The 25,762-nt window shown below is 58.9% G+C and overlaps 2 protein-coding genes across 15 annotated transcripts in view; one reads left to right on the top strand and one right to left on the bottom strand.

The window, feature by feature from the left end:
• The window catches only part of LOC110403106 (relaxin receptor 1-like), a 13,209-nt gene extending 5,702 nt beyond the window's left edge, over positions 1-7,507 (top strand). For 3 of the 6 annotated variants that reach the window (XM_021405939.1, XM_021405937.1, XM_021405942.1), the window contains 11 exons: positions 526-597; positions 2,024-2,098; positions 2,195-2,266; positions 3,641-3,712; positions 3,816-3,887; positions 4,044-4,115; positions 4,204-4,275; positions 5,379-5,608; positions 5,687-6,115; positions 6,287-6,502; positions 6,698-7,507. In XM_021405939.1, coding sequence (XP_021261614.1) covers positions 526-597; positions 2,024-2,098; positions 2,195-2,266; positions 3,641-3,712; positions 3,816-3,887; positions 4,044-4,115; positions 4,204-4,275; positions 5,379-5,608; positions 5,687-6,115; positions 6,287-6,502; positions 6,698-7,086 — 1,771 coding nt within the window. In that variant the 3' untranslated portion in view covers positions 7,087-7,507. The remainder of the gene's footprint in view (positions 1-525; positions 598-2,023; positions 2,099-2,194; positions 2,267-3,640; positions 3,713-3,815; positions 3,888-4,043; positions 4,116-4,203; positions 4,276-5,378; positions 5,609-5,686; positions 6,116-6,286; positions 6,503-6,697) is intronic. The other 3 variants (XM_021405938.1, XM_021405940.1, XM_021405941.1) reach the window with 3 other exon arrangements.
• Positions 7,205-25,762, bottom strand: part of STARD8 (StAR related lipid transfer domain containing 8) — a 43,078-nt gene continuing 24,520 nt past the window's right edge. For 4 of the 9 annotated variants that reach the window (XM_021405930.1, XM_021405929.1, XM_021405935.1 and 1 more), the window contains 13 exons: positions 20,115-20,186; positions 18,108-18,189; positions 15,379-15,442; positions 12,915-14,281; positions 11,981-12,154; positions 11,723-11,882; positions 11,259-11,457; positions 10,927-11,137; positions 10,708-10,822; positions 10,331-10,546; positions 9,729-9,949; positions 9,414-9,590; positions 7,205-9,161 (listed from right to left, as the gene is read on the bottom strand). In XM_021405930.1, coding sequence (XP_021261605.1) covers positions 9,044-9,161; positions 9,414-9,590; positions 9,729-9,949; positions 10,331-10,546; positions 10,708-10,822; positions 10,927-11,137; positions 11,259-11,457; positions 11,723-11,882; positions 11,981-12,154; positions 12,915-14,281; positions 15,379-15,442; positions 18,108-18,189; positions 20,115-20,186 — 3,176 coding nt within the window. In that variant the 3' untranslated portion in view covers positions 7,205-9,043. Of the gene's footprint in view, positions 9,162-9,413; positions 9,591-9,728; positions 9,950-10,330; positions 10,547-10,707; positions 10,823-10,926; positions 11,138-11,258; positions 11,458-11,722; positions 11,883-11,980; positions 12,155-12,914; positions 14,282-15,378; positions 15,443-15,561; positions 18,051-18,107; positions 18,190-20,114; positions 20,187-21,893; positions 22,205-25,762 lie in introns of those variants that run through there. The other 5 variants (XM_021405932.1, XM_021405933.1, XM_021405927.1 and 2 more) reach the window with 4 other exon arrangements.

Raw genomic sequence — 25,762 nt, 5'->3', positions numbered from 1 at the left:
AAAACGTGCCTAAACAAGAAGGACAGCCCCTACCATTCCCTCCTGTTTGTTCTCTAAGGCTGCATTTGGTCAGAGCCAGGGTGCAGAGGCTGCTCTGCAGGGTCCCTCCCAGCACACAGGGCTGCTCCCAGCTTCCCTCCTGATGCGCCATGGGTCTGGCTCAGCCGTCCCTTAAATCAAAGAGGGAAGAGGAACAATGAGCAGCTCGTGCAGGGTGGTCTGTGGAGCACACAAACCAGAGGACTTCACAGGAGTCATGCACAGCCCTGAATTCCCTGAATGGTGTTTAATTTATCATTGTTTCACAGCAGAAGAGAGGAAAAGTCCAGCAGAGCCTGACTGTGAGGGAATCCAGGCTCTGCAGCTGGATCTAACGCTTCAGCTGGGCCAGGAGCGAAGGGGAGGGGATGGGAGCTGGGGCAGCCCCCAGCCTGGGGATGGTGCCATGGGACAGGCTCCCAGCACAGCTCTCTGTGCGCTGCCATCCTCTCCCCACTTTCACTCTTCCTTCCCCCCACCCCCCAGGATGTTGGACAACAACAGGATCGCTCGGATCGCCCCTGCCACGTTCTTGGGGCTGAGGTCGCTGTACTTCCTGTGAGTCCTGGGGGTCCCTGTGGGTCACCTTGGTACCTCCTGCTCCCCTTGGCCATGCCATGGCTCTGGGCTTTCAGGGCTCAGCCGAGGATACCATGGCCCTCCATGGCTCCCCCAGGAGTGCCCACCTGCTGCACTACCAGCAGCTGCTGGGGGCAGTGTGGTGCTGGCAGCGGGACCCCGGCCTTGCGCAGCCATTGTCTCTCGTGCTACGTGTTTGTACAGCAGGCAGGCTCGAGCCAAGCATTGCTCGTAAGGCCCATTTCCAAGAAGGAAGAATGGGATAACCCTCGTGTTGTGGCTGCCATAAAAGTAATCTTGCAGTCACTTAAACATGATTGCAACGCCTTCTCCACCTCCACAGTCCATTGTGCAGATCAGGAACTCTGGCAGCAGCCTGGAGTCAGTGCTAGGGGAGAAGTTTTGGCTGTCAGAGTGGAAAAAGCCACGTGCATGAGCACACGTACATGTATGTATGCTCACATATAGCTGATTGCTTGAAGCTGTAATCCCTGAACACAGCTGCAAGGGAAGAGCCTCAGCTATGGCTGCTGGTGTGGGTTTGCACAATCTCTACTGGAGATGTAAGGGCTGGAGGTGGTTGCAAAAGACTCAAAATGGGGTGTGGGTGTGTGGTGCTGGGGTGGCTGTGGCCAGGGCTGGGAGCCACTGGGGTTCCTGGGGGTCTGGTGCAGGCTGGCAGGGACAGTGAGCACCGCGGAGGTGGGGATGGCCGGGGAAGGGGCTGGTGCAGGGGCCCTGGGTGGGAGGTGCTGTGCCCCCAGTGCCCTGCAAAGCCCAAGTGGCACCCGGTGTCCCGGACCCGTCCCAGCTCTGTTCCCAAGGCTGCGTGTTCCCACATTGCGGGCAGTGGAGCAGCTCAGTGACGCAGCGTGTTTATCCTTCTGCCTTTTTTTAACAAATCAAACAAACTAATAAACTGCGGTCACAAAAAGTGCACTAAGAAACACTGCACGCAGGCATGTGCAAAGGGACTGAGAAAAATGCCAGAGAGATTCCAGGCCATAAATCTGCATTTACTGCCCGTCACCCTGGGGTTGCTCACTGCTGGCCTCGTGCACCTTTCTCCACGGGATGCACCCATTCACTCCCTGGCTGTGACCCTTACCCTTACATCCCAAGGTAGGTGAGCAAAGCTCTGCATTGCAGTTAGGCTGCACGCATCGAGTGTTTGCCTGAACTGCTTCATGCTTTGACATGGGAACTGGGCTGCGAGGACCCATCAGTCAGGGAGGTGCTGTCAGCCCTGAGCTCGTCTGGTACCACTGTGAGCAGCCCTGCAGTGGGGCCAGGTACCAGCAGAAAGCCTTCATGGGGTGCTGTGTGGTCCAGTGTTAGCAGAGGCTGCATCCTGTGTGAGTAGGCTACACCACAACCCCCACCTGCCCCCGCTGCCTCCCCCCAGGTACATGCTGAACAACTCCCTGGTGAAGATACCCGATGGTTCCTTCTGTGCTGAGACACCAAAGCTGAGCTGGCTGTGAGTACCTGGCTGGGGACAGCCCGGGTCTGGGTACTGCTCCTGGGGGCACTGGGATGGGCTGGGGAAGCAGCAGTGTGATTGCCTTCTCTGCAGGGAGCTGGAAGGAAACAGGATCCGGGCGGTGCGTGGGGCCGTCTTCCAGCAGTGCCGTGAGCTCACTGTGCTGTGAGTACTTCAGGGATACCCCTTCCCACTGTGAGTGCATGGAGCTGGGGGACACGCAGTGCTCGGCTGGGACACCCCCTCTGCTCTGGGCTGTGTCCCAGGTGAATGGTTCCACTCTGTTTTTGTAAACGGCATCAGTACTGCTGCCAGCTTTGTGAACTTGGCCAGCAGTGCTCCCCACAGCCTTTTGCAGAGCTGGGTACCCAGCAGGGCAGGGAGCTGCAGGCGGGAGCTGCCAGGATCCGTGGGGTCAGAGACAGGGCACCGCATGGAAAAAGTTGCTTGTGGTGCATGAGCAGCAGGGCCCGCAGCCAGCCCCGAGCCTCCCACTGGCATCCAGAGCCCCTAAAAATATCCTCGAGGAGCACATAAAGCTCACACGCTGGCTCCGTACGTCAGACAGCGACGAGCTCTGTTTAGACCCCTCCTGCTCAGGGCTGAGCAGCGCTCCAGGCTCTCATGCAGGTGCCACTCTGGCGCCGATGAAGGCAAAGAATTCACCCCGGCCCCAGCCCACCGCCTCCTCCTGGGCAGAGCTTTGCACAATGCTCTCCGCTCCCTTTGGACCCCTTCATGCTGCCCACTTTCTGGTCCTGTTCCCACCATTGTCAGAAGAGAGGACAAGCAGCTGTCTCACGGGCAGGAGATGTGGGTTCGATGGAAGTCCCCTGTGTGTTTTGTTCTGTCCCTGGGGGCACACCTTGGTGCTCCCTGACTGCCACTCCCACGTCCATGTGGGAGGTGATAGTGATAGGTCAAGGGGGAATGGTTTTATCTCAAGGAGGGAATTTTTAGATTGGATGGCAGGGAGGTCTTCACAGAGAGAGTGGTGAGGTGCTGGAACAGGCTGCCCAGAGAGGCTGTGGATGCCCCATCCCTGGAGGTGTTCAAGGCTGGGTTGGATGGTGCCCTGGGCAAACTGGTCCAGTACCAGATCTGGAGGTTGGTGGCCCTGCCTGTGGCAGAGGGCTTGGAACTTGGTGACTCTAGGGGTCCCTTCCAACCCAAGCCATTCTATGATTCTATGATCTGTAACTCTGAGGCTGAGCACTCTGGGAAGCTCTTCTGTTCCTCTTCAGACAAAGAGAGCTGACTGTTGCGCAGCCCTCCATAGAGAAGCTTGGATGGGTATTTAATCCCACGCATACACACCTCCGCTTTATTTCCCCAGTGAGAGCTGCCCACAGCACACGGGCTCATGAAAGCCTTCTTTACCCTCTGGCTGTGTCTTCAGCCATCCCCCTGGGAGGGGCTCGGCAGGGCTGGGTGCCCCCGCAGCACCTCAAGTGCTTGCAGCCACCCTGGGGCCAGGGGATGCTCATGGAGCGCTCGTGGGCACTGCTGCATCCGTGCTCTCCCTTCCTCTTGGCTCAGGATCCTGCGCAGGAACAGGCTCCGGTGGATCCAGAGCGGGACGTTCTCTGGGCTGAGCAGGCTGGTGGAGCTGTGAGTGCGCGGCCTCTGTCCCTCCGAGCCCTCGGCTGGGCGGGGGGGCCTCGCTCCTGTGGGTGCCCCACCGCCTCCCTAAGCACCGCTCTGCTCCACGCAGTGACCTGTCCCTCAATGGGCTGGACGAGCTCCGGCCATCGCTGTTCCACGGCCTGGTCGCGCTGCAGCAGCTGTGAGTATGGCAACGCTGCTCCCCTGCATTGGGGCTGTGTGCTGCCCTGGGCTGGGGAGCTCAGAGGAGCAGCCAGGAACACCGCCCCTTGCCCTCGCTTTCAGCTCCTGCGAGCACTTCCAGGGGGAGGAACAGCAGCTCCTTGTTTCTTTCCAGGAACATCTCCTACAACCCCCTGAAAGAGATCTGCCCCAGACACTTTGAGAGCCTGCCCCAGCTGCTGTCCCTGTGAGTCCTGCCATGCCCTGACCCCGCAGTGCCGCAGCGGCCCCGCACCCAGTGGCAGCGCCCAGCCCTGCCCGCATTCATCCCACAGGAGCCTGGAGGGGCTGGAGATCCCCAACATCCACAACGTGACCTTCCGCGGGCTGGCCAACCTCTCCCACATGTGAGTGTGCAGGGAAGGGGCACCCCACGCCACAAAGCCCCCCCTGGAGCAAAGGGGGTGGCACCAGAGCTGCGGGCTCCCCACAGATTGCACATGGTGCAGGGGTGACGTGCAGCCCTGGTCACAGATGGGGTGTGAAGGGAGGGCACTGCTGGGTGAGGCGTACACAGGCACTGAGGCGGGCACTGGAAGCCAGGGGTAAGCAATCCCATCCGAGGTCCTTTGCTTGGGCCCGAGCGAATGGCCCGAGAACAGCAGAGGTGTGCAGGCAGGACGGGCATGGTGGAAATGCAGCCGAGGAGCCAGCTGTGAGGGCTTTGCAAAGAGGAAAAAAATCATTAATTTTCTGCAGATGCACATTTTAGAGTACCTGTAATGAAAGACAACTGTACATCTTCCTTTCTGTAATTGGTCTGTTTGGACTGCAAATATGGTACATTTTCTACCTGACTTGCTAATAAGCAATCATTTTCTCTCCTTTTATCTATAATTAAGCAGAAATGAGCCTTGCTTGGCAGTTTTGTAGTCATTTTCTAATGTAGAGTTTTGCTAAGCTTATACGGAATAGCTTTTATAAGGCTTGAAAAGATTAACCTGAAATAACATGCAGGGGAAACATTTGAATCCCTGCTAATGGAAGTTGAGAGACTCGAATAAGGGATTGATTTTGAAATGTTTGTGAGAATCACGGGCTGAAGGAAAGCACTCCCATGTTTATAAGCGGGGGGTGCAGAACAGGCTCAGATGTAAGAGTGTGGCACTTGACCCAGGAAAGCACTGGGGTGCCTCCAGGCTGCTTTGTGAAGGATTCAGGCTGTGGCTTCGTTAGTGTCCAAAGAAAATTGTAATGACTGCGCAAACCACAAACCCTCTCATCCTCTGTAACTCCCTCTCCTGTCCCAGCTGTAGCAGAGGGCTCCTGGGTGCTCCTGTCCTGTGCTCCAGTGCAGGCTCTGAGGCTTTTGGCTGCTGTGAGGGTCTGACTGGCTCTTCTCCACCTGGATGGGGAAAAGCATCGCAGCAGGACGGGCAGGGCAGGGCTGGGCTGGGAGCAGCAGGGCTGTGCACTGGCCATGGCAGCAGCCAGCACCCTCCCCCTGCAGCTACTTCAAGAAGTTCCAGTACTGCAGCTCCGCACCCCACGTGCGCAGCTGCAAACCCAACACCGACGGCATCTCCTCCTTCGAGCACCTCCTGGCCAGCATCATCCTGCGCGTCTTTGTCTGGGTCATCGCCTGCGTCACCTGCCTGGGCAACCTCTGTGTCATCTGCATGCGGTCCTGCGTGGTGGCGGAGAGCAGCGCGCACACCATGGCCATCAAGTCCCTGTGCTGTGAGCTGGGAGAGGCTGCGGGGCGCGGGGGGCACCGATGCAATGGGTGATGCTGAGCGCGGTGCCTCTTTCTCACAGTGCCTTGCCTCCCCCCAGGTGCGGATGGCCTGATGGGCATCTACCTCTTCGTCATCGGCGCCTTTGACCTGAAGTACTCGGGGGAATACAACAGGCACGCGCAGGGCTGGATGGCCAGCATGCCGTGCCAGCTGGTGGGCAGCCTGGCCACGCTGTCCTCCGAGGTGTCCGTGCTGCTGCTCACCTACATGACCCTGGAGAAATACTTCTCCATCGTGTTCCCCTTCAGCCACCGCAGAGCTGGCAGGAAGCAGACGGCCTCGGTGCTGGCCGCCATCTGGCTGCTGGGCCTCTCGCTCAGCGTCGTGCCGCTGTGCTGCAAGGAGTCCTTTGGCAACTACTATGGGAGGAATGGGGTGTGCTTCCCGCTGCAGTCCGAGCTGGGCGAGCGGCCCAGTGCCCGGGGCTTCTCCACCACCATCTACTTGGGTGAGCCCCTGCGCAGGGCTGGGGATGGTGGGAGTGGAGCGTGGGGCCAGGGCAAGCTGAGGCTGTGGTGATGTCTCTGCCCCCCAACCCTCACTGCTGGGAGTGGGCAAAGCCCAGTGCTGCCTCTGATCCATCAGACACACTCAGAGCAAAGTTTCTCCCTCTCTCCAGGCTTGAACCTCGCGGCTTTCATCACCATTGTCTTTGCCTACACCGGCATGTTCTACTCTATCCGCATCACCGCCTGCAGAACAGCACAGAGCAGCGTCTGCCCCCGAGACGTGGCCATTGCCAAGCGCTTCTTCTTCATCGTCTTCACTGATGCACTCTGCTGGATCCCTATCTTCCTGCTCAAGCTGCTCTCCCTGCTGCAGGTGGAAATCCCAGGTGAGGTCTTGGAGCAAGCCTGCTGCTGCCCACCCCCATCCCTGGCTATGGGCCTCATGGGGTGGGTTCTGCCAAGACTGGGTGTCCCCCCACCCACACGTGGGCTGTGAGGGGAAGGGGGGAGTGTCACTCGTGCTCGGGTGGGCCCTGGCAGAAGGCAGCAGTCATGACCCCTCCATGGCTGTGCCCCTGCAGATGGTATTGCCCCACTTTACTGCGTGGGGCGCTCCCCCGTGGGGGAGGCTGGCTGCCTGATGGCATTTCCTGGTTGGAGCAGGCACCATCACATCCTGGGTGGTCATCTTCATCCTGCCCATCAACAGCGCACTCAACCCCATCCTCTACACCATCACCACGGCTCCCTTCCAGGAGAAGGTGAAGGGCCGCCTGCATGCCCGGCGCCCAGAGCTGAGCTCCCGGCAGAGCTTCATGCTGGTGGTGCTGTAGGCAGGCAGAGGCAGCCTCTGACCCTGCCTGGCAGCGTGAGGCCCCAGCACACCGGGCACTCCCTGCACAGCTCAGCCCCTGAGGCAGGTTCAAGGCTGCGCTCAGGTTGGGCCGCATTCTGTGACCCAGAGATGTGACCCAGATGGCTCCGATCACGGCTCCCCCCGCACCGCATCACCGCCCTGCTCAGCTCTGCACGGAGGCATCAGCCTGCAGCACCCACTCATCACCAGGATTCCTCCATCAGCCAGCAGCTATCGTTAGTACTTTATTAATCACACGGATAGGAAGAGCAGCCCCGATCCAAGTCAAACAATCTGTTGCATTGCCTATGATACAAAACAAGAAATAGCCCCTTAAATACAAAATACACATCTTCTGAGTGAACATCACCTGGCGCTGAGCTCTACCACCGCAGTTATATATTAATATTCCAACTGTACAAGTATTTATATAGAAAAAAAAAGAAATGTTTAAAAAAATATTAGGAGAAAAATCACTCCCTCAAGAAGTTATATTTTTTATATATATATAAAATATATATATATAAAAACAGAATATAGGCTGGGTCGTTTTTTTTTTTTCTTTTTTAACCAAAAGAGACAGACATGATTTGTTACGGCAAAACTGGCACTGGGAATTGCTCCCGCCCGTGGGTCGTGTTGCCTTCCAGTTGGAACGACGTCAAGTAACTTGGGTCCCTGCCTAAAGGAGAAACCAGGTCAGTTCTGGGTGCTGCAGACAGAGGGAAGGGCTGGGAAGGGGGAGCCGAGCTCCGTGCAGGGGCAGCTCTGCACACCAGTGGGCCATGAGCTCTGCTGCCTGCAGTTGCCCAGAGAGGCGTGAATCCAGGGCAAGTCTCCCCTCCACCATGCCTCTTTACTGCAGTGCACAGGAGGTGTACTAAGCCTGGCCCTAGCAGTTGGGTTGTCACCATTTGCTTGCTTTAGTGGAAGCAGATGCTGTGTGGTCAGCCCAACCGAGCACAGCCCTGCGGTGCACTCACACTGCCTTGGCCAAAGCTATCTGCCTCAGCACATGTCACAGCCCACAGTGGTGGGGATGCTGTGCCCCTCACCCATCTCTGGTAGGGGTGCACCGAGTCCCTCCAGCACTGGGCACATCCCTCTTCCCCGCTTCCACCCTCCTTGCACCATTGCCCCAGCCCCCCCTATATCACTGCCCCCTTCCTTAGCTTCTCTGCAGCTGCTCTGGGTTTCCAGCCTTGTCCTGCCCCCCCTCCCAATGCCTGACACTGGTTTGGAAGGATGGCACCTGGCTTGGAAGCGCGTCCATCCAGCCCCCCCTGAAACACAGTCTTTCAGTTGACTAAGACCAAGGCATTGGATCAGACAGCTTTTTCCATTGTCTCCTGTGAAATTTAGCACCAAAGGTAATAGCAATAGATTCTTTCTGCCACTTGACAATGGCTGTCGGTAAATGGATCTATAGAAATCTGTGTGTAGTCCCCTCCTCCAGTAAGCACATCCTTCAGCAAACAGGTTCCCAGCCCAACGCCCTGCCTGTCCCTACACTGGGTGACACCGTACATGCACACTCCTCCCCTTGCCACCCAGTCCTCATCTCCTGACACACCACGCTGCCCCCTCAGCTCCTGCACCTCTGCTGCCTCATGCTTCGCTCCGCCCACCCTCACCTGGGGCAGCTCCTGGTCCAGCTCACCCTGGACCACTAGGCATCACCCCAAAGCCCCCTCTCCTTCCCAGGGGCAAGTAAGGTGCTGCTTGTCCATCTCTCCTGCAGAGCCCCTTGGGGCACAGCTCCACCACTGCAGGCAGCCAGCCCTGCAGCACGCATGGAACAGGGCAGCTGAGCAGCAGCAGGCATGGAGGGGCTGGCTGCCACTGCCCTTCTAAGGCTGGTGGCAAATGGCACTGCAGTGGGAGCAGAGAAAGGCCATGTGCAGCTGGGGCAGCCCGTGGCTCTCCAGGGGGTGCCAGGGCCAGGTTAGAAGGAAGCATATAAATATGTGCCTGTCCTAGTGGCGTGCTGGCTTCTCACTCCCCTCTGAGTGTCTCAGCCCCACTGGCAGCAAGTCTGCGGTCCAGCGGGATGCAGCGTCTTCCCTGCTCCTCAGATCTTCGTCTCAGGGCCATTTGGACTCAGTGCTGGGAAAGAATCTCGGATCCTCACGAGCTCCATGGCACAGAGGTGCCCAAAGACTTTGTTGTACCACTCTGGTGATCGGCCCCTGGGGAAGGGAGCAAGGCAGGGCAATGGGTAAGCAGCAGGGCAGGCCACAAGCAGCAGGGCAGGCCACAAGCAGCACCCTGTTTCTTGCTAGCTGTGATGGACTATGGTGAACAAGGACTATATGGCAGCTGAAGGAGTGGGTCCTGCTCCCTCGTCACTACAGACACAGCAAAACGCAGGAGCAGCTCCCACGCCTCCACCCCCACCCCAGATGCAGGGGAACCACAGTGATCCCAAGGGCTCCCCTTACCTGAGGTCAGCCCTGCAGATGTGCGTCACTTTGGAGCGTCCCATGCCGCTGGGCTCGATGAGATACTGCGAGGTCAGCACCACGGCTTTAACACCTCCCTCCACCTGCAGCTTGTCGTGCTCCACCGAGATGGAGATGAGCAGGCAGGCTCCTCGGGGCAGGTCTGTGCGCCAGCACCTGCACACGGAGCAGTGCTCAGCCCCGTGCTGCACCGACCCACACGGGGAAGGCACCGCACAAGGCTGGGAGAGCCCACATAGCCAGCCACACCAAGACCAAGGAAATCCCACCAGCTCAGGTCCCACCTGCCCTCACCTGAGCACCACGCAGTCCCTGCGCGGGTGGGGTGCCATGCTGTCCGTCACGTAGTGATACACCTCCACGTCCTTGTCCAGAGCCTCCACCACTTTGCTCTGAAGCAGGTCCTCATCCCAGAGGTGACGTTCCCGCAGCACCCGCTGCAGCACGGTGGATGGAGGGGCTTCGACCTCTGTAGAGACCTTCCACAAGCGCAGGGGGTGCCCGTCCCCAACCTGCTGGGGTGGGGGGAAGGGTCAAGCAAGCTGTCCTGGGAGCCCTTACACCAGTCCCCAGGCAGTTTCATTGATGGGTCCCACTGCCATGGAGCAGCACCATCACCTCCGATGATGGGATGGGAGGGGATGGGATGGGATGAAAGAGCTGCTCAGGGTGGTGGAGAGGGGTTAATGGTGATGTAGTGGGCTCTGAGCACAGAGCACCTTCCACCTCAGAGCTGCTCCCCTCCAGCCAGGGCAGGGACCACTGATTCCCTCCCTGCAGAAGGGAATAGGCAGCAAGGGCTCATCAGGTGCTCACAGGACCTGTAGCTCACAGCAGTCACTCTGCCCCCAGTTCCCCTTATAACCTCAAAGATTCCCATCTGCAGTAGCAATCACCTTTTTGCAGGAGAGCTCTGTGTTGAGGGGCCCTGGGGTGCTCAGCCATCCCTTGAATTTCTCCGATGACTCTTTGAGCAGGTTCCGGACACTCTGCTCAAAGTAGGAGTGTAAATCCTTGCTTTCCCCTTGACACACAAATTCAGTCAGGGGATGGGGGTAAGCATCTGCTGCCATGTAAGAGCTGCTCAACTGGAGTAAGATGTCGTGGGAGACCTACAAAGCAAGAGTGCACAGCTTGTCAGGTTGGGAGTGATCCTGGGCTCTGCTGGCCCCGTGATGCCCCAGGCTGGCCCAGTGGGTGCCCTCGCTCACCCTGGGCTGACCCCACAGACCCCAGGAGGCAGCACCAAGCTGAGTGCACCACAGCCACCCACCTGGAAGAGCTTCTTGCAGTCGGTGATCATGTGGGAGAGCCCCTGTGTTGCAGCCATGTTCTCATTCAGGTCCTTCTGGTCAGGTTTCCCCATAGTGCCCCTCCTGTGCATCACCCTGTGGGATGTCACGAGCTGAGAGCGGGCACCAAAGCTTGGCCCCAACTCACACCGCCCCCAGCCCTGTGATGCAAAGCAGATCAGCAGGAGCAGAGCCCTTACCTCGGCGAGGTGCTCTCCTTCTTGGACACGTTGAGGTGGAAGAGCGAGGGGGCCAGGCACACGGCCAGGTTTCCGGCAGTCATCTGGTTCTCCTCGGCAGAGGCAATGTCGCTCAGGAAGTAGAGCAGGGTCTGCAGCACCTCACGGTTCTCATCCGGCATCAGGATGACGGCAGCCTGCACCGCCTGCAGCTGCTGCTCCTTTGGCACAACTGAGGGCAGCGTCTGCAGTCAGTGCTCTGTCCTCACGTTAACGGACCGCCACCCTCCCCAGCCCTGGGAGCAGAGAGCTGTCCCCCCCCGGGACACCCCGCTCCTCGCCCCGTGCCTTACACTGATAGATCTGCAGGAAGGTGTCGGTGAGCTTGCTGGTGAAGATGGGCTCCGGCAGGTCGCGGAAATATTGCTTCAGCAGGTCAGCCACGTCATACGCCGACTGCCCCTTGTAGTTAACGTTGTCAGGGCTGGTTTCGTTCATGTGCCGGAGAGCCTGGATCCGAGACTTCACCCCTGATTTACGGAAAATGCCAACCTGCCGGGAAGGAGCGGGGCCATGCCGGGATGCCAGGTGAGCCCCAACCCAGCACCTCGCCACCGCGCAGCACAGGTACAGGATGGCTGTGATGGCCCCACAGACATGAATATCCCACAGAGAACCTTGCTCACCCCCTTCCCTACATCCAAGTGCTGCAAGAGGTGAATGAACTGCTTGCAGTTCGCTTTTTTCCCAACCACAGCACTGCAGACAGCAGCTGCCCAGGCTCAGAGCCCCCCAGCGCCCACGGCCGCAGCATCACCTGGTCCAAGCACTGGCTGCGGATGTAGCGCATCGCCTGCTGGATGCTCTGCGGCAGCGGCTGCCCCGTCCTCTGCACGTTGATGATGGGTGGCACCCCAAAGACTGCCTTGTCCCTGTAGTCGGGGACTTTGCTCCGCTTCATGAACTTGGGCACGGTCCTGCAGGGTGGGATGGATAGGTCGTCAGGGCAACCAAACAGCTGCCTCAGCAGCACCGTGCCCAGGACTCCATCCCGGCTCCCTCCCCACCAGCTCACCACGTCCAGGCTTGCTTGTGGGGCACAGAGTACTTCTCCATGATGGCTGTGAGCCGCAGCAGGGAGCATTTCTGCAGCAGGTTGAGCTGGGCAGAGGACTGGCGGTTGATCTCCAGCGAGGCTGAGTTCAGGCTGGGCCGGTGGGAGTTCTGGAAGCTGTGCCAACGCAGCTTTCTGTGGGGAAAGGTGGGTGCTCAGAGCCTTCCCTCTGGCACCTGAGGTTGGTGCAGGCACAGCAGCAACCAGGCTGAGCCAAGATAGCCTAGCACCAGCCCTAGTGCCACAAGGGCTGCTTCCTACCCCTCACAGAATAAGCTGCAACAGTGCCAGAGCACTGAGACACAGAGAGGCATTTTATCTTTCCTGAAAGGACCACTCCCACCCCAACACCCTTGCCCCAGCAGCATCCTCCCACCTGCACCCTGGCAGAGCTGCAGGGAAGGCTGGGCAGAGGGCGGGGGGCTCCAGGAAACTCACCAGCAGGAACACCTGTTTGCTCAAGGATAAAATATGCTCCAACAAGACAGTGCTCTGCTGGGAGCCCGTCAGCCCCTTTCTGTCTGTGCTGCTCCAGAAGGGCTCCTGCCCAGCTCCTGAGCTGCGCCCCAAGTCCAGCAGGGCACAAGGGACGTTCCCAACTCACGAGAAAAGCCACCTCCATACACTCCTCTCTGCCCTGCCCACGGGCACGCTGCCCTCCAGCATCAACCCAGCAGTGCCTGGAGTTTTCTCAGGGAAAGCACGAGGGAGCGCCAGCACAGAGAAGGGCAGCGCTGCCTGCCCCGAGAGCCGCTGTCAGCCAATGCCACCCGCTCCGTTAGGGACAGGGCCGCGCATCGGGAGCAGTAGCGCAGTGTGGCCGCCAGGGGGCAGCCGCGAGCCGCGCCCGCATCCCGCAGCCCTGCCCGGACCGTGCATCCCGCAGCCCCGGTACCTGCAGGGCCGGGTGAGGGACGCTCCCACGCCCGAATCGCGGCGCTCCCGCATCTCCAGCTCTTCGGCCTCGTTGAGGGAGTTGCCCGTGCTGTCAAAGTCACTGGCAGAGGTGCCGACATCAGACATGGAGCGCTCCTCAAGGTGCAGGTTGGAGGGGAAGGTGGGCTCCCCTCCCGAGTCTGTCTCCTCTTCCTCCTCCTCCTCCTCCTCCTCGCCCCCTTCTTCCCCCACCAGCTCGGGGGAGATGGCTTTATACCAGAGCTCCACTTTCTGCTGCAGCCCCCACATATGCTGCAGGATATCGTCCAGGTTCTCGTAGGTCACCTCCTCATCTCCCTTGCAGAGATCCTCACTGCTGCCAAACTCGGGCACGTTGTCGTACACGCTCACCCGGCTGCCCAGGGAGCTGCAGGAGCCACGGCGGCGGCAGGCGAAGCCCTGCGGGGGGGACGAGCCCTCCACGCTGCTGCTGCTGCCACAGCCCCCCAGCAGCCCCACGGGCTTGGCCCCCGGCTTCCAGCTGGTCAAGGAGCTGCTGCCCACAGGGCACAAGCTCTCAATGGAGAGGGATTTGGGGAAGGTGCCCGGCTTGTGGTCCCTGGGAACATACACCAGGCAGTCCCCGCGGCACGCCTGCCGGTGCTGGCACTGCCCTGCAGCCCAGTCACCACTGGGCTCTGTGGCTGGCTGACAGGCCGCCGGGTAGAGCACGCTGCGTTTCGGGTCGGAGCTCACCTTGCCTCTGCCTGAGCCCAACAAGCGGTTAGTCCTGTATGACACTGAGAAGAAGTGTTTTTTGCCATGGAAAGAGGCAGATACTCCTCTTTTTGGGGAGCTGGCCTTGGTGGCTGTGAGGTCCCCATTATTCTTTGCACAGTCCCAGCCTGGATTGGCCATGACACCGCTGCTTGGAACATCCTTCTCATCTGGGCCGGCTTTCTCTTTGTCCTTCCTTCGGAGCGATTCAATCCTCTTCAGGAAGCTGCGAGACCTCCGCTTCTTTGGCTTCTCCTTACAACCTTCACTGTGGTTCAAGGGCTGCTCGGCCAAGGAGCAGCTGCTGGGGCTGCAGGTGGGCTGGGTGACGGCAGCGCGGTGGCCGGGGGACAGGTCGGGTGGCGTGGCCGCAACACCGAGTGTGCTGCCCATGCTGGCACTGCTGCGCAGGGACACAGCCTCCGGGTTGGTGCTGAGGTCAGTGAGGACGCTCTCGTGGCTGGACGCCTGCCGCATGCTGGAGGTGGGGACCTCGGAGGCCTGGGAGAGGACGTCGGCGGAGCCCACCCGGGACCACCTCTTGCTGTCCCGCTGGAAAGCCCACCGGTTACTGATGGCGCACAGGTCCTCCTCCTCAGAGTCTTCATTCTGTGGGTGGCAGAGCAGAGGGGACCGTCAGACCAGGGGCACTCAGAGTGTCCTTCACCCCGCTCTGCAGGGACGAGTACCTGAACTGAGGGCACAGCGTGCCCCCCATTACACGTGCAACGAGCCCACTCCACTCCTTTTGCAACAGGGCTCACAGAGCACGAGGAATTGTTGTGCCCAAGCTCAAGAGCTAAGCTACACAGTACAGAAGAGGTGATATTCTTGTGCTACCTCAGAACAGCTCCCAGGCAGTAACTATTTATAACTGCATGACACCGGCCGTGGAAGCTGGGTGGGCACAATCCATCCCAGCAGCCCTCAGCCCCTCCCAGCAGCTGTCCATTTTCCTGCGCCTCTTCCACGCTGAGCCCCGCCACCCCGCTGCTGCTGCAACAGCTGCACTGCAACCGGCTCCAGCACAGCCCCTTCCCCTTCTGCTTCTTTGTGCTCCAGAGAAGGGGATCCGGACACGGGAACAATGTCCCCATGTGGTGGCCTTCCTGCCATTCTGCTGGGCAGGTGGGGGTCCTGGGCGCGGGGCCATGGTGCCCCAGCTGCGCAGAGCCCGTTTGGGATGTGTGTGGTGGTGATAGGGACAGGGGCTGGCTGCACCCACTGTGGGGGACAGCCCCTCCTCAGCAAGGTCCCCTCACTAAACAAGAAAAAGAAATGACAGAAGGCGTCCCCCAGCCCACAGAGCTGGCAGAAGAGAAGTGATGGAGAAGGAGGTGCAAGGAAGGGCCAAGAAGCTCTGTGACCCCGGGGGTTGCACTGCAGGAGCCCCAGCTCCACACAGCCCCAAGGCTGCTGCCACCACCACAGTGGCACCAGCCCAGCCCGGTGTCACCCTGCTTGATGAACAACCACCACCAGGAGCATCAGGAGCTGTGGGGCAGGGGCAGCACAGCTACAGACGAGGGCAGTCAGCAGCTCCCAGGCTGCATCCTTCCTTGCAGCAGGGGCAAGGGGAGCGAGCACCGTGCGTAGCTCTGTGCACTGACCTAGGGGCAGCACCAGCACGCACTAGTGTTACCAACAAAAACAGGCTTGCTGCTCCGCCAGCTTGTGCACATTCCCCTTGAGAGTCCTGCACTCACCTGTTTACGCTGAAAGTGGACTTCCAGCTTCATGGAGGCACATGTGTTCAGGGTCATCAGCCTCCTGCAAGAAAACAAGAGATGCTGTATCCCGGCTGTGGCTTCCTGCTCTGCTTGCAGTGCTTTCTTTCTTTTTCCTTTTTCTTCTATTTTTTGTCTCAGAGCTGTTGTTGTGCCTGTCACCTGTCACCCAGCAGCTGTGGCTCCAGGGATCAGGCGGATGTGTAGAGCTGGAGCAGCTCCAAGCACAGCGCACGGCTCCTGAGCTGCACCCTGCCTGCAGAGAAGTCCGGGGGCCCTCCGCACCTCCTTCACCCCAGCACAAGAGCCATCACATGAGCCCTTGGCACGGCAGCAGAGGAGTTTAAACCGCTCCGGCACGCTGGTGGCACAGGCACTTGGTCATGGGCCAGCGGGGATTTTGCAAGCGCAGACATCAGAGCAGCACTCACTGCTCAGCACAGGCACCAGGACGTCCCGGCCGTGCCTCGGTGCCTGCAGCCCCCCCAGCGCTGTGTTTACTCTCACACAGCAGCAGCCCCAGCATCAAAGGACGCCCGGCTCCCCCGGCTCAGAGCACCCTGGGCGTGCTGGGGCGCGAAGGGACAAGCGCAGGGACAGGGAGGTTACCAAGCTGAAGCCAGCAGAGCAGCTCTGAGCAAGATGGGGAGGAACACTGCTGCCACCTGCCCACCCTGAGCTCGCCACCTCTGCCCCGCCAGGTATCTCTCAACTACAGATTAAAGTCCTATTTCTTTTCTTTATGCAACTGAATGAATCTCCAGTTAATTCATTTTATTTAGCACCTTGTAAACGCTACTGCAAGCACAGCACAACTGTTGTTCCAGTGTGAAAATTGCATATCTGCACATTCAACAAAAAAAAAATCTTAGGTGCACTTTACCAAAAATGTGATTAATGCCCCATCTGTAATTCTGCTGAAAACTCCTGAACATGAGTGCAGTCGTGCAGCACGCCCTCAGGGACCAGCGGCAGCGTCACCTTCTCAAGGCTGCTTGTCACATCTACCTGCCTCTGGTGCAGCGCTCAGAGAGCTGCTGCGGGTGAGCGATTACTCAGGGAAATGAAGTCACTTTGCAAAGCAATGGCTACCATGAGTCACAAACATGACTTCTGTTCACAACTCAGCCTGTGCTCAGCTCGGGGGGAAGGTGACCTGGTGTGCCTGATGGCCACCTGAGGTCTGCTGTGTACATAAGCACCACGGCTTTGGAGATAACATTCATCTGCTCAACAAGAGCAGGAGCCTGAGCTGGCAGCAGAGCACTGGCCTTGCCCTGTCCATGCAGCTGCTGGGAGCCATCCGTGCAGGACAGGGACAACCTGCTCCCCGTGCTCAGAGCAAAACGCCCTGCAAATGCCTGCGGCCAGTCAGGCAAAGACAAAGGGATATGAAAGCTCAGACGGGGATGGGTGCTCACCCCGGCACTTCACAGCCTCCCCAGCCTGCGCTGTGCAGAGCACCATGGGCAGAAGATGGGCACTGCAGACGGTGCTGGGCAACAAGCAGCTGTCCTGCCCTGCACCTTGCTGCTCCCCAAAGCACGTGTGGAAGGCAGCAGCTGTACCAAGCGCTGCTCAGCTTCTCAGTGTGGGGGCACAGATGTGGTGATGTGGCCCAAAAGAGAAAGCAGGGCTGAGTCACCCCCCTGTCAGCGTGACACATGGCCCGTCCGGACAGACAGACGTGGGTCCCTCCTGTCGGTGTTTGCTCTTGGTCATTCAGAGCTCATCTCTGAAATGCCACACCGCTTCCTCTGCCAGAAACAAAAACCCGGTGGCATCTCTCAGAGCTATTTTCAACCCTGCGCTGTGAGAGCAGCGCGTCCTTGTGGGAAATGTCCCAGCTCCGGTTGCCAGGCGCTGGGTGACTAACAGCGCACTCCGTTAGCAGGGCAGCCCTTCCCCGGAGCCACCAGAACAGAGTTTATTCCAGGAACAAGAAGGAGTCCACAAGCACGAAGCAAACCAGCAGTGCACAACTGACAGCTCCCAAACCTGTGCTTCTGAACACCCGCAGCTCCCAAGGACCCACACAAAGGGCAGCGCACAGCACGTCTGTCCCACGCAGTGCCTCTCATTGCTCAAATGCTCAGCAAATCCCTCACTGCATGCTTGCTCTCTGTCGCAGGTGGCACGTACCCAGTGACCGAGTGCAAATCTGTCTGCAGACAGAATTTCATCCATAGGCACTTTGACCTGGATCTGGCTCACACCACCAACCACACATAAACCGACACAGAGGTGCGGTTTCCAAACACCATCCTTGCAAAATCAGGCAACTAGATGTGCCTCCCCGGTGGCTCTCCCCCCAAGACCACGTATGCACGAGGCATGGCCAAGAGCAGCCAGGAGGAAGGAGAGGAGCGCAGGCAGCTGGAGCGGCAAGGCCAGGTCTCCTTGCACCACTGCTCGGTGTTACAGCTCGCCTCTCACCCATCCATTTTCAGCAGAGCTCCACAGCCTGGAGTTACCCACATGTAAAATTACAACAGGGCCCGTAAGTTAAACAAAGAGAACTCCTGGCTAATGTCTGGTCTCCTGCAGCTCTGCACGTTCACAACAAAACACAGTGCAGTTTCCCTGGCACCGCAGTCCACCCAACACAGCTGTGTGAAGCACCCGCAGTCGCTGCAGGACAGCAGGCAGCACTGGCGGGGCTCAGCTTGGCTTTCTGCAGCCACCAGCCAGCTTTGTGGGAACTTTACCTGCAGAGAGATTTGAGAGAATCCTGGTCCAGGAAACTATGGTCTTTCTTCACAGCGCCAATGTCAAGAGGGAACAACGAGTCTGGGGAGAAAGGCAAGAGGACGGTCAGCACGGCTCCAGGCAGCTCCACCACGGAGAGGTCAGAGTGGGAAGGGGCAAGCAGGGCGAGGCAGAGGGAGGAGCAGGGGGGGCACAGAGCAGCAGTGAGGATGGCCAACACCAGCCCGAAGAAGAAAGCAAGACCTGTGCAAGGCACTGACACCAGGAGCAGACACCATAACGGCTTCCACTGCTGGAAGGGAACAGTAGCCCAGCAAGAAGGGCTCAGCCCTGGCCCCAGCACCACAGCAGGATCCCAGAGAGCCCAGGAGGCAGCAGCAAGAGCAGAGAAAAGCAAGCAAGGGGATGAAGAGGAGAGGGCGAGGCTCTGGTGCCATGGCAAGGACAGCGAGTGGAACACGGGGCACGGCAGAGACAGTTGGGAATGGCCCACGGAGCAAAGACAAGCCAGGAGAGCAGCTGCCAGCACCGCTCCGCTCCCCTCGCATCAGCACGCGAGGACCTCGCCTCACTGCAGATGTGACCTCAACAACTCGTTGTCCAAAGCCCCACACTGCACCCAGCAGCAATGGGCATGAAATCTGGACCCCACGTCCAGGTCCACTAAGTGAGAGAAGAGGGTCCTGAGTGGAGATGTTACCACTGCATGGAGGAGACCTCATGGTGGGTTTTGGAGAAAAGCCACCTCCAAACACTGCTCGAGGGCCCATAGAACACCACACCAAACACACAGTGATCCCACACCACCTCAGACTCCCCTTGCCCACTATTCCATCAGGGTCAGGAAAGCCCCTTGGCTCCACTGGGGAGCACTGAGAGCTGCTAAGAAGTCTCCACACCAAGACAGCAGCACCAGCACAGGGCTGCAGCAGTTCCAGCACCTTTTTCCATCCCTCAAAGGATCACATGAAGGCACTGTGTGCCTGGACTCCCTGGGCAGAGCACTTTTGGGTGATGAGGTGCCCCAGGGCCTTCTCCAGCTCCCTGCTCACCTCTGCACTCACAGAGAGCTCTGGCACCACTGCACAGGGCCTGGGCAAGGAGCTGTGAGCCCACCTGGCTGCCAGCGCTGCCATGGAGTGCAATTACCAAGGGGACACTGAGCTCTGCCAGCTGTGGGGAACAGAATGAAACAGCCATAGGATGCGGAAAGTTTTGCTCAGAGGTTGGGGAAGGGGTGGGTTTATTCATAGACTGCAGCAGCCTCGGACAGGGCAGGCCCCTGGGGCCCGGCCCACCTGCAGGACCTGGGCAGCCCCAGAACGCAGCACGTGGGGCTGGCCCTGAAACAGAAACCAGAGCCAAGGTGCAGCCATCGGCACCTGGTAAGGCCAGCGCCCAGTAAGGCCATGCCCATGCAGTAAGGTCTTCACTGGGTAAGGCTGTAACTGGTAAGGCCATGCCCACGGGCTGAGTGCAGCGCGGTGCTGAGCGGGGGGGCAGGCAGACAATGGCTGGCGGTGCACCCCCACAGCCGCGCTTCCGCCCATTGTTGTGGCCGCGGGGCCGGGCTCCCTGCAGGCTCCCACCGTGAGCTCAGGGCTGATGGGGCTGAGCTGCAGAGGAGTTCACGTGCACCATGCCCACGTGTGAGGCTGGGGAGTGGGAGTGGGTCTGTGGGGGGCTCAGCCCTCCAGGCACCTTCCTGCTGGGACCCCCAGCACGGGGCCTGCCCAGCCTGCTGCCCTTGGGGGCTAAGCCTTGCGGGGCCTGGACCACCTGCAGGGCCAGCCAGGAGGCAGGGAGGCAGGAAATGCCCACCCCCTGCGTTGCCCACGTTGGCTGTTGGCACAGCCTGCTTCCACCCGCTGAATGCACCCCACCTGCCTTGGCCCGACCAGGTGCCCTGGGACCCTACCCACAGCCCCACAGCAGGGACGCCGCGTTCCCTCACCCCCCGCACAGACACAGTGACCCTGCCCCAAAGCAGCGCGAGCAGCTCTCACCTTCGTAAAGCTGGGCATACTGCGGGAATCCCGCCGCTCGCAGCCAGTCGCAAGCCTTCTTGGCTTCAATTTCTGAAACAAAGCAAAGGAACAGTCTGAGCATCCCATTGGCAAAAGCAACGCTCCACCACACAGCAGCTCCCCGCACCGGGAGCACAGCAGCCGCGTCACCTGAGCCTGGTTTTCCATGCACAAACCAGAAGGAACACCACAAAAGCCAGCCGGGACGCACGTGTGAGCCTGGTGCTGGCAGCAGCGGGGCACTGCAGGCTGCTGTGGGCTCGCTGCCCGCAGCCATACAGGACACTGCAGCAGAAACTGCTCAGCTCTGGGTGCTCTGCTGACACGGGACAAAGGGAACATAGCACAGGAGTGACAGGCCCATGGACACAATTCTAATTCTAACCTCCAGATGAAATGCTTTGTTTCTAAACCCACCAAACCAAACAAAGCACTCTGCCAGGAGAGGGAGAGGAACATCTTTATTTTTTGTAATTAATTCAGAGCCCATCAAAGCTTAGGGCTGGTCACTTCATGGGACTTCTGCAAACATCCTCCAGAGAAGTCTGCCAAAGGAACCTTTTCTTTTCCCTCCCACTTCCCCCATCTCCGACCACCCCCTCCTTTCTTTCCAGCTCGCTTTCATCCTGGCACGCAGCACACCCTGCTATAAGCACAGGCTCTGCAGAACAGAGGGGAATTGTAGCTGGATTCAACCGTGGGATGCAGAGAGACAGCTCGCCCAGCCACCAGAGCCCCAATGGTTTCTACAACCCCCGCCCGTCCCATCCCTGCTTCTTCATCCATGGTTCAGCTGTTCCCGGGGTGAGCCCATCCAAAGGCCAGCACTAAGTTCCGGGAAATTTCTCAGATTTACAGAACTTGAGGGAATGTAGCTCAAAGCCAGTGCAGCCAGAGAAAGCTGCTGTCTGGTGTCAGCAGTCCATCTGTCTGCTGAGATTTACAGCTCTTGTCACAACAAACAGTTGACTTCAAATGTAGAAAATGTGACTGCAGCTCCAGATTTCTGCCCATCCCTCCCACAGAGGCTCAACCCAGAAAACACAGACCGAGCCTGATTCACCCAGAGTGCACGGCACTGAAACTCTCCAATTTCATCACCACTTACTGACAGCTGCAGCTGAGAGCTCCACTTGCATTTACAATCACAAAGCTACAGCACACACACACACACACACACAAAAAGGACAATCCAAGCAGTTCAATTAAGGACAGAACCAAGGCAAAACCCCTGACCCGAATGCTTGAGGCGTTTCAGGGAGGAGGTTTGGAACAAGCATCCAAATGTGGATCCAAGCAGCGCAGCTGCCTTAGCTGTGTGCTGAGCGGCAGCAGGGCTCGGCAGGGCTCAGAACCAGGGGCCCGGCTGCAGCCTCTGTCCAACACCATGGGGTAGGTAATACCGTGCCCCCATGTTGGAAGCACTCCTGCAAGCAGGAGCACCCTCAGACCGTTTCGATCACCCGCGTCCCTCCTTTATCCCACACAGCTCCCCGACACAGCAGGCTCTCCTCACCGTGCTTTCCCCCCTGCCCCTCCTTCCCTCAGAGCTGAGCCATTGGCCATAGCACCCAAAGGTTCGGGTGTCACCAGCCAAGATGAGCACAAACCTCCCAGCCTGCTACTGCCCCACAGGAACCCCCCTGCCCACAGGACGGGGCGGGCCTGGCACTTCCACCCCCTGAAGGAGACAGCAAAGGGAAGGAAAGCCAGCAGCAAAGCACGTGCCCACCCAGCACGCCGCAGTGCCCAGCTTACCCGTGACAGCAGCAGGACCGAGCTGGTAGAAGAGCATGGCTGAGGCACCGGAGGGTCTGCTCCGTGGTGCAGGTGGTGCAGGGATGCCGCACACCGCCCCCGAGCGCTGGCAGGCAGAGCCACAGGCTGCTGGGGGCTCAGCACCTGCCCCACTCCGCAGCCACGTCCCAGCTTCACCCGCCGCCTTCCCAGCGCCCGCACAGAGCCCAGACCCCGTCCCACAGGCTGGCACAGAAAAGCTTTCCAAGTGTCCCCGTCCCAGACAGAGCTGGCCGCCAGCTCCCTCCTCCCACCGCCCTTTCCACAGAAGTACTTTCCCAAGGAAGTGCAGGAAAGGATCTTTCCGAGCCTTGATAAGAATGGGCTGAAAACCGCTCATACGAATGTCACGGGCAGCTTGTGAATGGCCCGCAGGGGATGTGGCAGCAGCGGGATCGTGGCCAGACGCTGTGACAGGGTCACCCACCACAAGCCACGTCCTCAGCCTTCCCCGCCACCCTCACCCATGAGCTTCAGCCCAGGCACAGCAGGCTGAGAGCCCCGAGCCAGCAGCAGGCAGCCCACCACCCTCCTGCAGCCCTGCTGGAAATCCCATCCCCAATACTCCAGGGACGCACGCCTGCCTGGGCAGAAACGTGCTGGTGGCCAGGAGCCATCGGAGCAGGGATGGGGACCGGTTCCCTACCGAGCTGCGTGCCCGTGCGGGTTCTCTGATGTCTAATACAGCTCATCCCCACAGCAGTCCGTGCAGAGGGTCTCCTTCCCTCCTCTTCTTAGCAAAGGGCTCTCACCAGCTTGTAGCAGCTTAATATCTTTGAGATCTGTCTTTCGAACGTGACGGAAATGATCGCATTCAAATTGTATTACAGGAGGAGCAGGCACACAGACAGCAAGCAGCGCATAAACACAGCACGCTCACTTCCTTCAGGGCAAGGTAAGAAGGAGCCGCACAGAGCTGGCTTCCTATCACCAGCAAACCTGGCTGGGAGAAGGCACACATGGAACGAGCAGGGCTCCTGCACTGAAAGGGCACAGCAGACAATATGGAGTAGAGAAAGACAGCAGCACTTCCATCTTGGATGTCACAGATATCTGGGGAGGGGAAAAAGGGTTGCTTTGTTCCTGTTATTTTTAGATGGGTTTCCTAAGAAGACTTGTGCAACCTTTCCCTCTCCCTGGTCGTGCATTACTGCAGCTGTCAGCACCAGCAGCACTCCAAGCTCCTGCCCAGCTTCACGCAAATTTGACAGAGTAAAGACACACACAGGGCTGCTGACGAGCTCCTCGAATGCAGCTGGGCAGGCAGGCAAACAGCCCCATTATGGCTCCCACATCAGAGGCAGCAATCTGCATGAGAGGAGCCCTCAGCAAACACCCGGACATCCCCACTGGGGGAAACAGCACCAGTGCAACCCGCTGGAAAAAGCTCCTGGTGGTGTACAGTGCTTACGAGACACCAGAGAATCCCCTCCAGGCAAAGCTTCTGCCCTTCTCCAGCAGCTGCTGGGGGGCATTTCCCAAGGAAAAGGCACACGCACGGGCACCATCCCCACCCCATCATCCTCATCCTCAGCAGTGGGGACCGGGCTGTGGTGGCACAGGGGCTGTGCTCACTGCTGTGACATGGCAGAGGGGACAGAGGGCACCACACGGCAGATTTGGGAACGAGTTGGCAACTGGGAGCTGACTGCACACCCCAGTACCATGCAGGGAGGATGGGAAGAAGAAATGAAGAGAGGCTCTCACTTTGCTGGTGAAAGGAGAGCTCCCTCACACCCTCCCTCCTGCCCAGCTCCTGCAGCGTGGCATTTCACTGACTGCAGGGACAGTTTGGGAGCAGAAAGGGGGGTTTGGAGCCGGACTCTCTGCCTTGAGTGCCCCGAGGACACAGGTCCCTGCAAGCAGGTGTGGATGGGAAGGAAGAAGCCCAGAAAAGCAATAAAAGGACAGAAGGTCTAAAAAAAGTGAGCTGGAACTCTGGAGGCAAACATCATGACTGATAGGAAAACCACTTCCCAGGGCCCCGGCTCAGCACTTTCGCTTTAACATAAACGATAAAAAAGCAGAAGTAACACCTCGGGATCTGAATTCCCCATAAAAAGTCCCACACAGCCAATTAATATGTGAAAAGAAAACCACCACATAAAATTGCCCATATGACATAATGGAAGGCCATGAAATCTGCTGCCAGGCAGATGGGAGCACAGCACTGCGTGGGGAACATCTTCTGGGTGTGTTTGCATGTTTTCTTTCCATCCCAGTTAAAAACAAACTGCTGCCTACGACACTGAATATGCAGAAGCTCAGTTCTGTTCCCAGCCCCTAAGCAGAAGTCCCTGCCTGCTTTTAAAGAAATAACAGAAAATTCCAACGCTCCACCTAAGATGGGGATTGTGCCTCGACCACTTACATATGTGAGGATCTGAAATAACCGTTTCACGTGGGAAACTCGCACCCCGCCCGGCAGAAGGTGTTGCAGCCGGGGGCAGAGCAGTGTCACTGAAGGCAGAGGCACCCATTCTGCCTGCGATGCCCAGCTCTGCCCTGCAGCACCCAGCCTGGCACTGCCTGCACCTCGCACACTGCGCTCTGCCCACGCCAGTCTGGGTGTATGGAGCTGGGGAGGGGTGCAGAGCTGTGGGCAACCCCATCCCACGTGGCTCCGCACGCTGTGCCAATACATACAAATCATCTGCTGCTCACCCCCCTAGCTCCTCGTAGAGCCCAGCAAACCACAGAGATTTCAGAGCTGTGAGCACGGAGAGGGCACAGAGACAGGAATGAGAAACTCGGTTGGACGCTGTCCCAGATGCAGAGGGTTTCCATAACTGACCTTCGCTCTGTGAAGAGGTCTCAAGTTTTGGGAGCTGCTCCTTGCAGCATCACCAGCGAGGAATTGTTGGGATGCCTCCACTGGGCACCGAAATACCCTGCGTGCTCCGGGAGGCACCTGGCACCACGCAGGCACTGCTGAGCTGCAGCAAGGAGGGGACAGCACGGTGCCACCGCCAGCCTTGGAGCCCATCACTGTCCTGGTGCGCCACAGACAAGCAGCGTGGGGTGCCAGATGAGCAAAGGGGATTCTTGGGGAAAACTGCTGCTGGAGGCAATAGAGAAATCACCGGCCAGCGTGCTGCACCCACGTGTGCTGTGCCCTAAGCCTTGTCCATGCAGATGGCCACCAGGACAAGAGGAGAGCTGCAGCAGGGAAGAACACAGCTGGTGTGCAGGCTGCAGGTACAGGATGTGGGCACAGACACAAGCACAGGACGGGACTGCCCCTGCAGCTGGTGGCTTCTCGCTGCGGTTTGGGGCTACAGCCCTCACAGCAGACCAGACAAAGATAGACACGTGCGAGGCGAGGTGGTCACTGCGGAGGCAATAGGCCACCGCACTCACTTCCGCTCTGCAGGTAATCAGAGATGTGCTCCCCACAAGCATTTCCACCCCTCGCTGTGTTCCAACCCAGCCCTGGACCAGCTCTGAGCACCGAACTGCTCCAGCACAACTCCAAACAGAGAGCTGAGGGAAAAGTGCGGCACCCAGCTGGGCAGAGCAGAAAGCAGAGCTCTGCACACTGCCTCCGTGTTCCTCTCTCACATAATCTCACTCAACCACCCCTGCACCCAGGGAGCAAGCCCATCCCGGGGCCAGCAGACCCCTGCAGGTGTGCTAAGGCAATTACTGCACTCACGAGGACCCGGCATTGCACTAACAGCTCCCCAAAGGCTGATGATCGTATCAGACACCATGGTTTCTGCTCAGAAACAGGTAAGAGCACGTAACCATTTCTGCAGCCTGTGCACCATGCTATGAGGAGAGCAGACCTGTGCCTCCCCCCTGAGGATGGCTCCTGACAACCCAGCCAT

The sequence above is a fragment of the Numida meleagris genome, chromosome 8, assembly GCF_002078875.1.
Source record: "Numida meleagris isolate 19003 breed g44 Domestic line chromosome 8, NumMel1.0, whole genome shotgun sequence".
In the NCBI taxonomy this organism is placed as follows: Eukaryota; Metazoa; Chordata; class Aves; order Galliformes; family Numididae; genus Numida; species Numida meleagris.
Note: the sequence above shows the minus strand (reverse complement) of the source record. Positions and strands in the feature narration are given on the sequence as shown.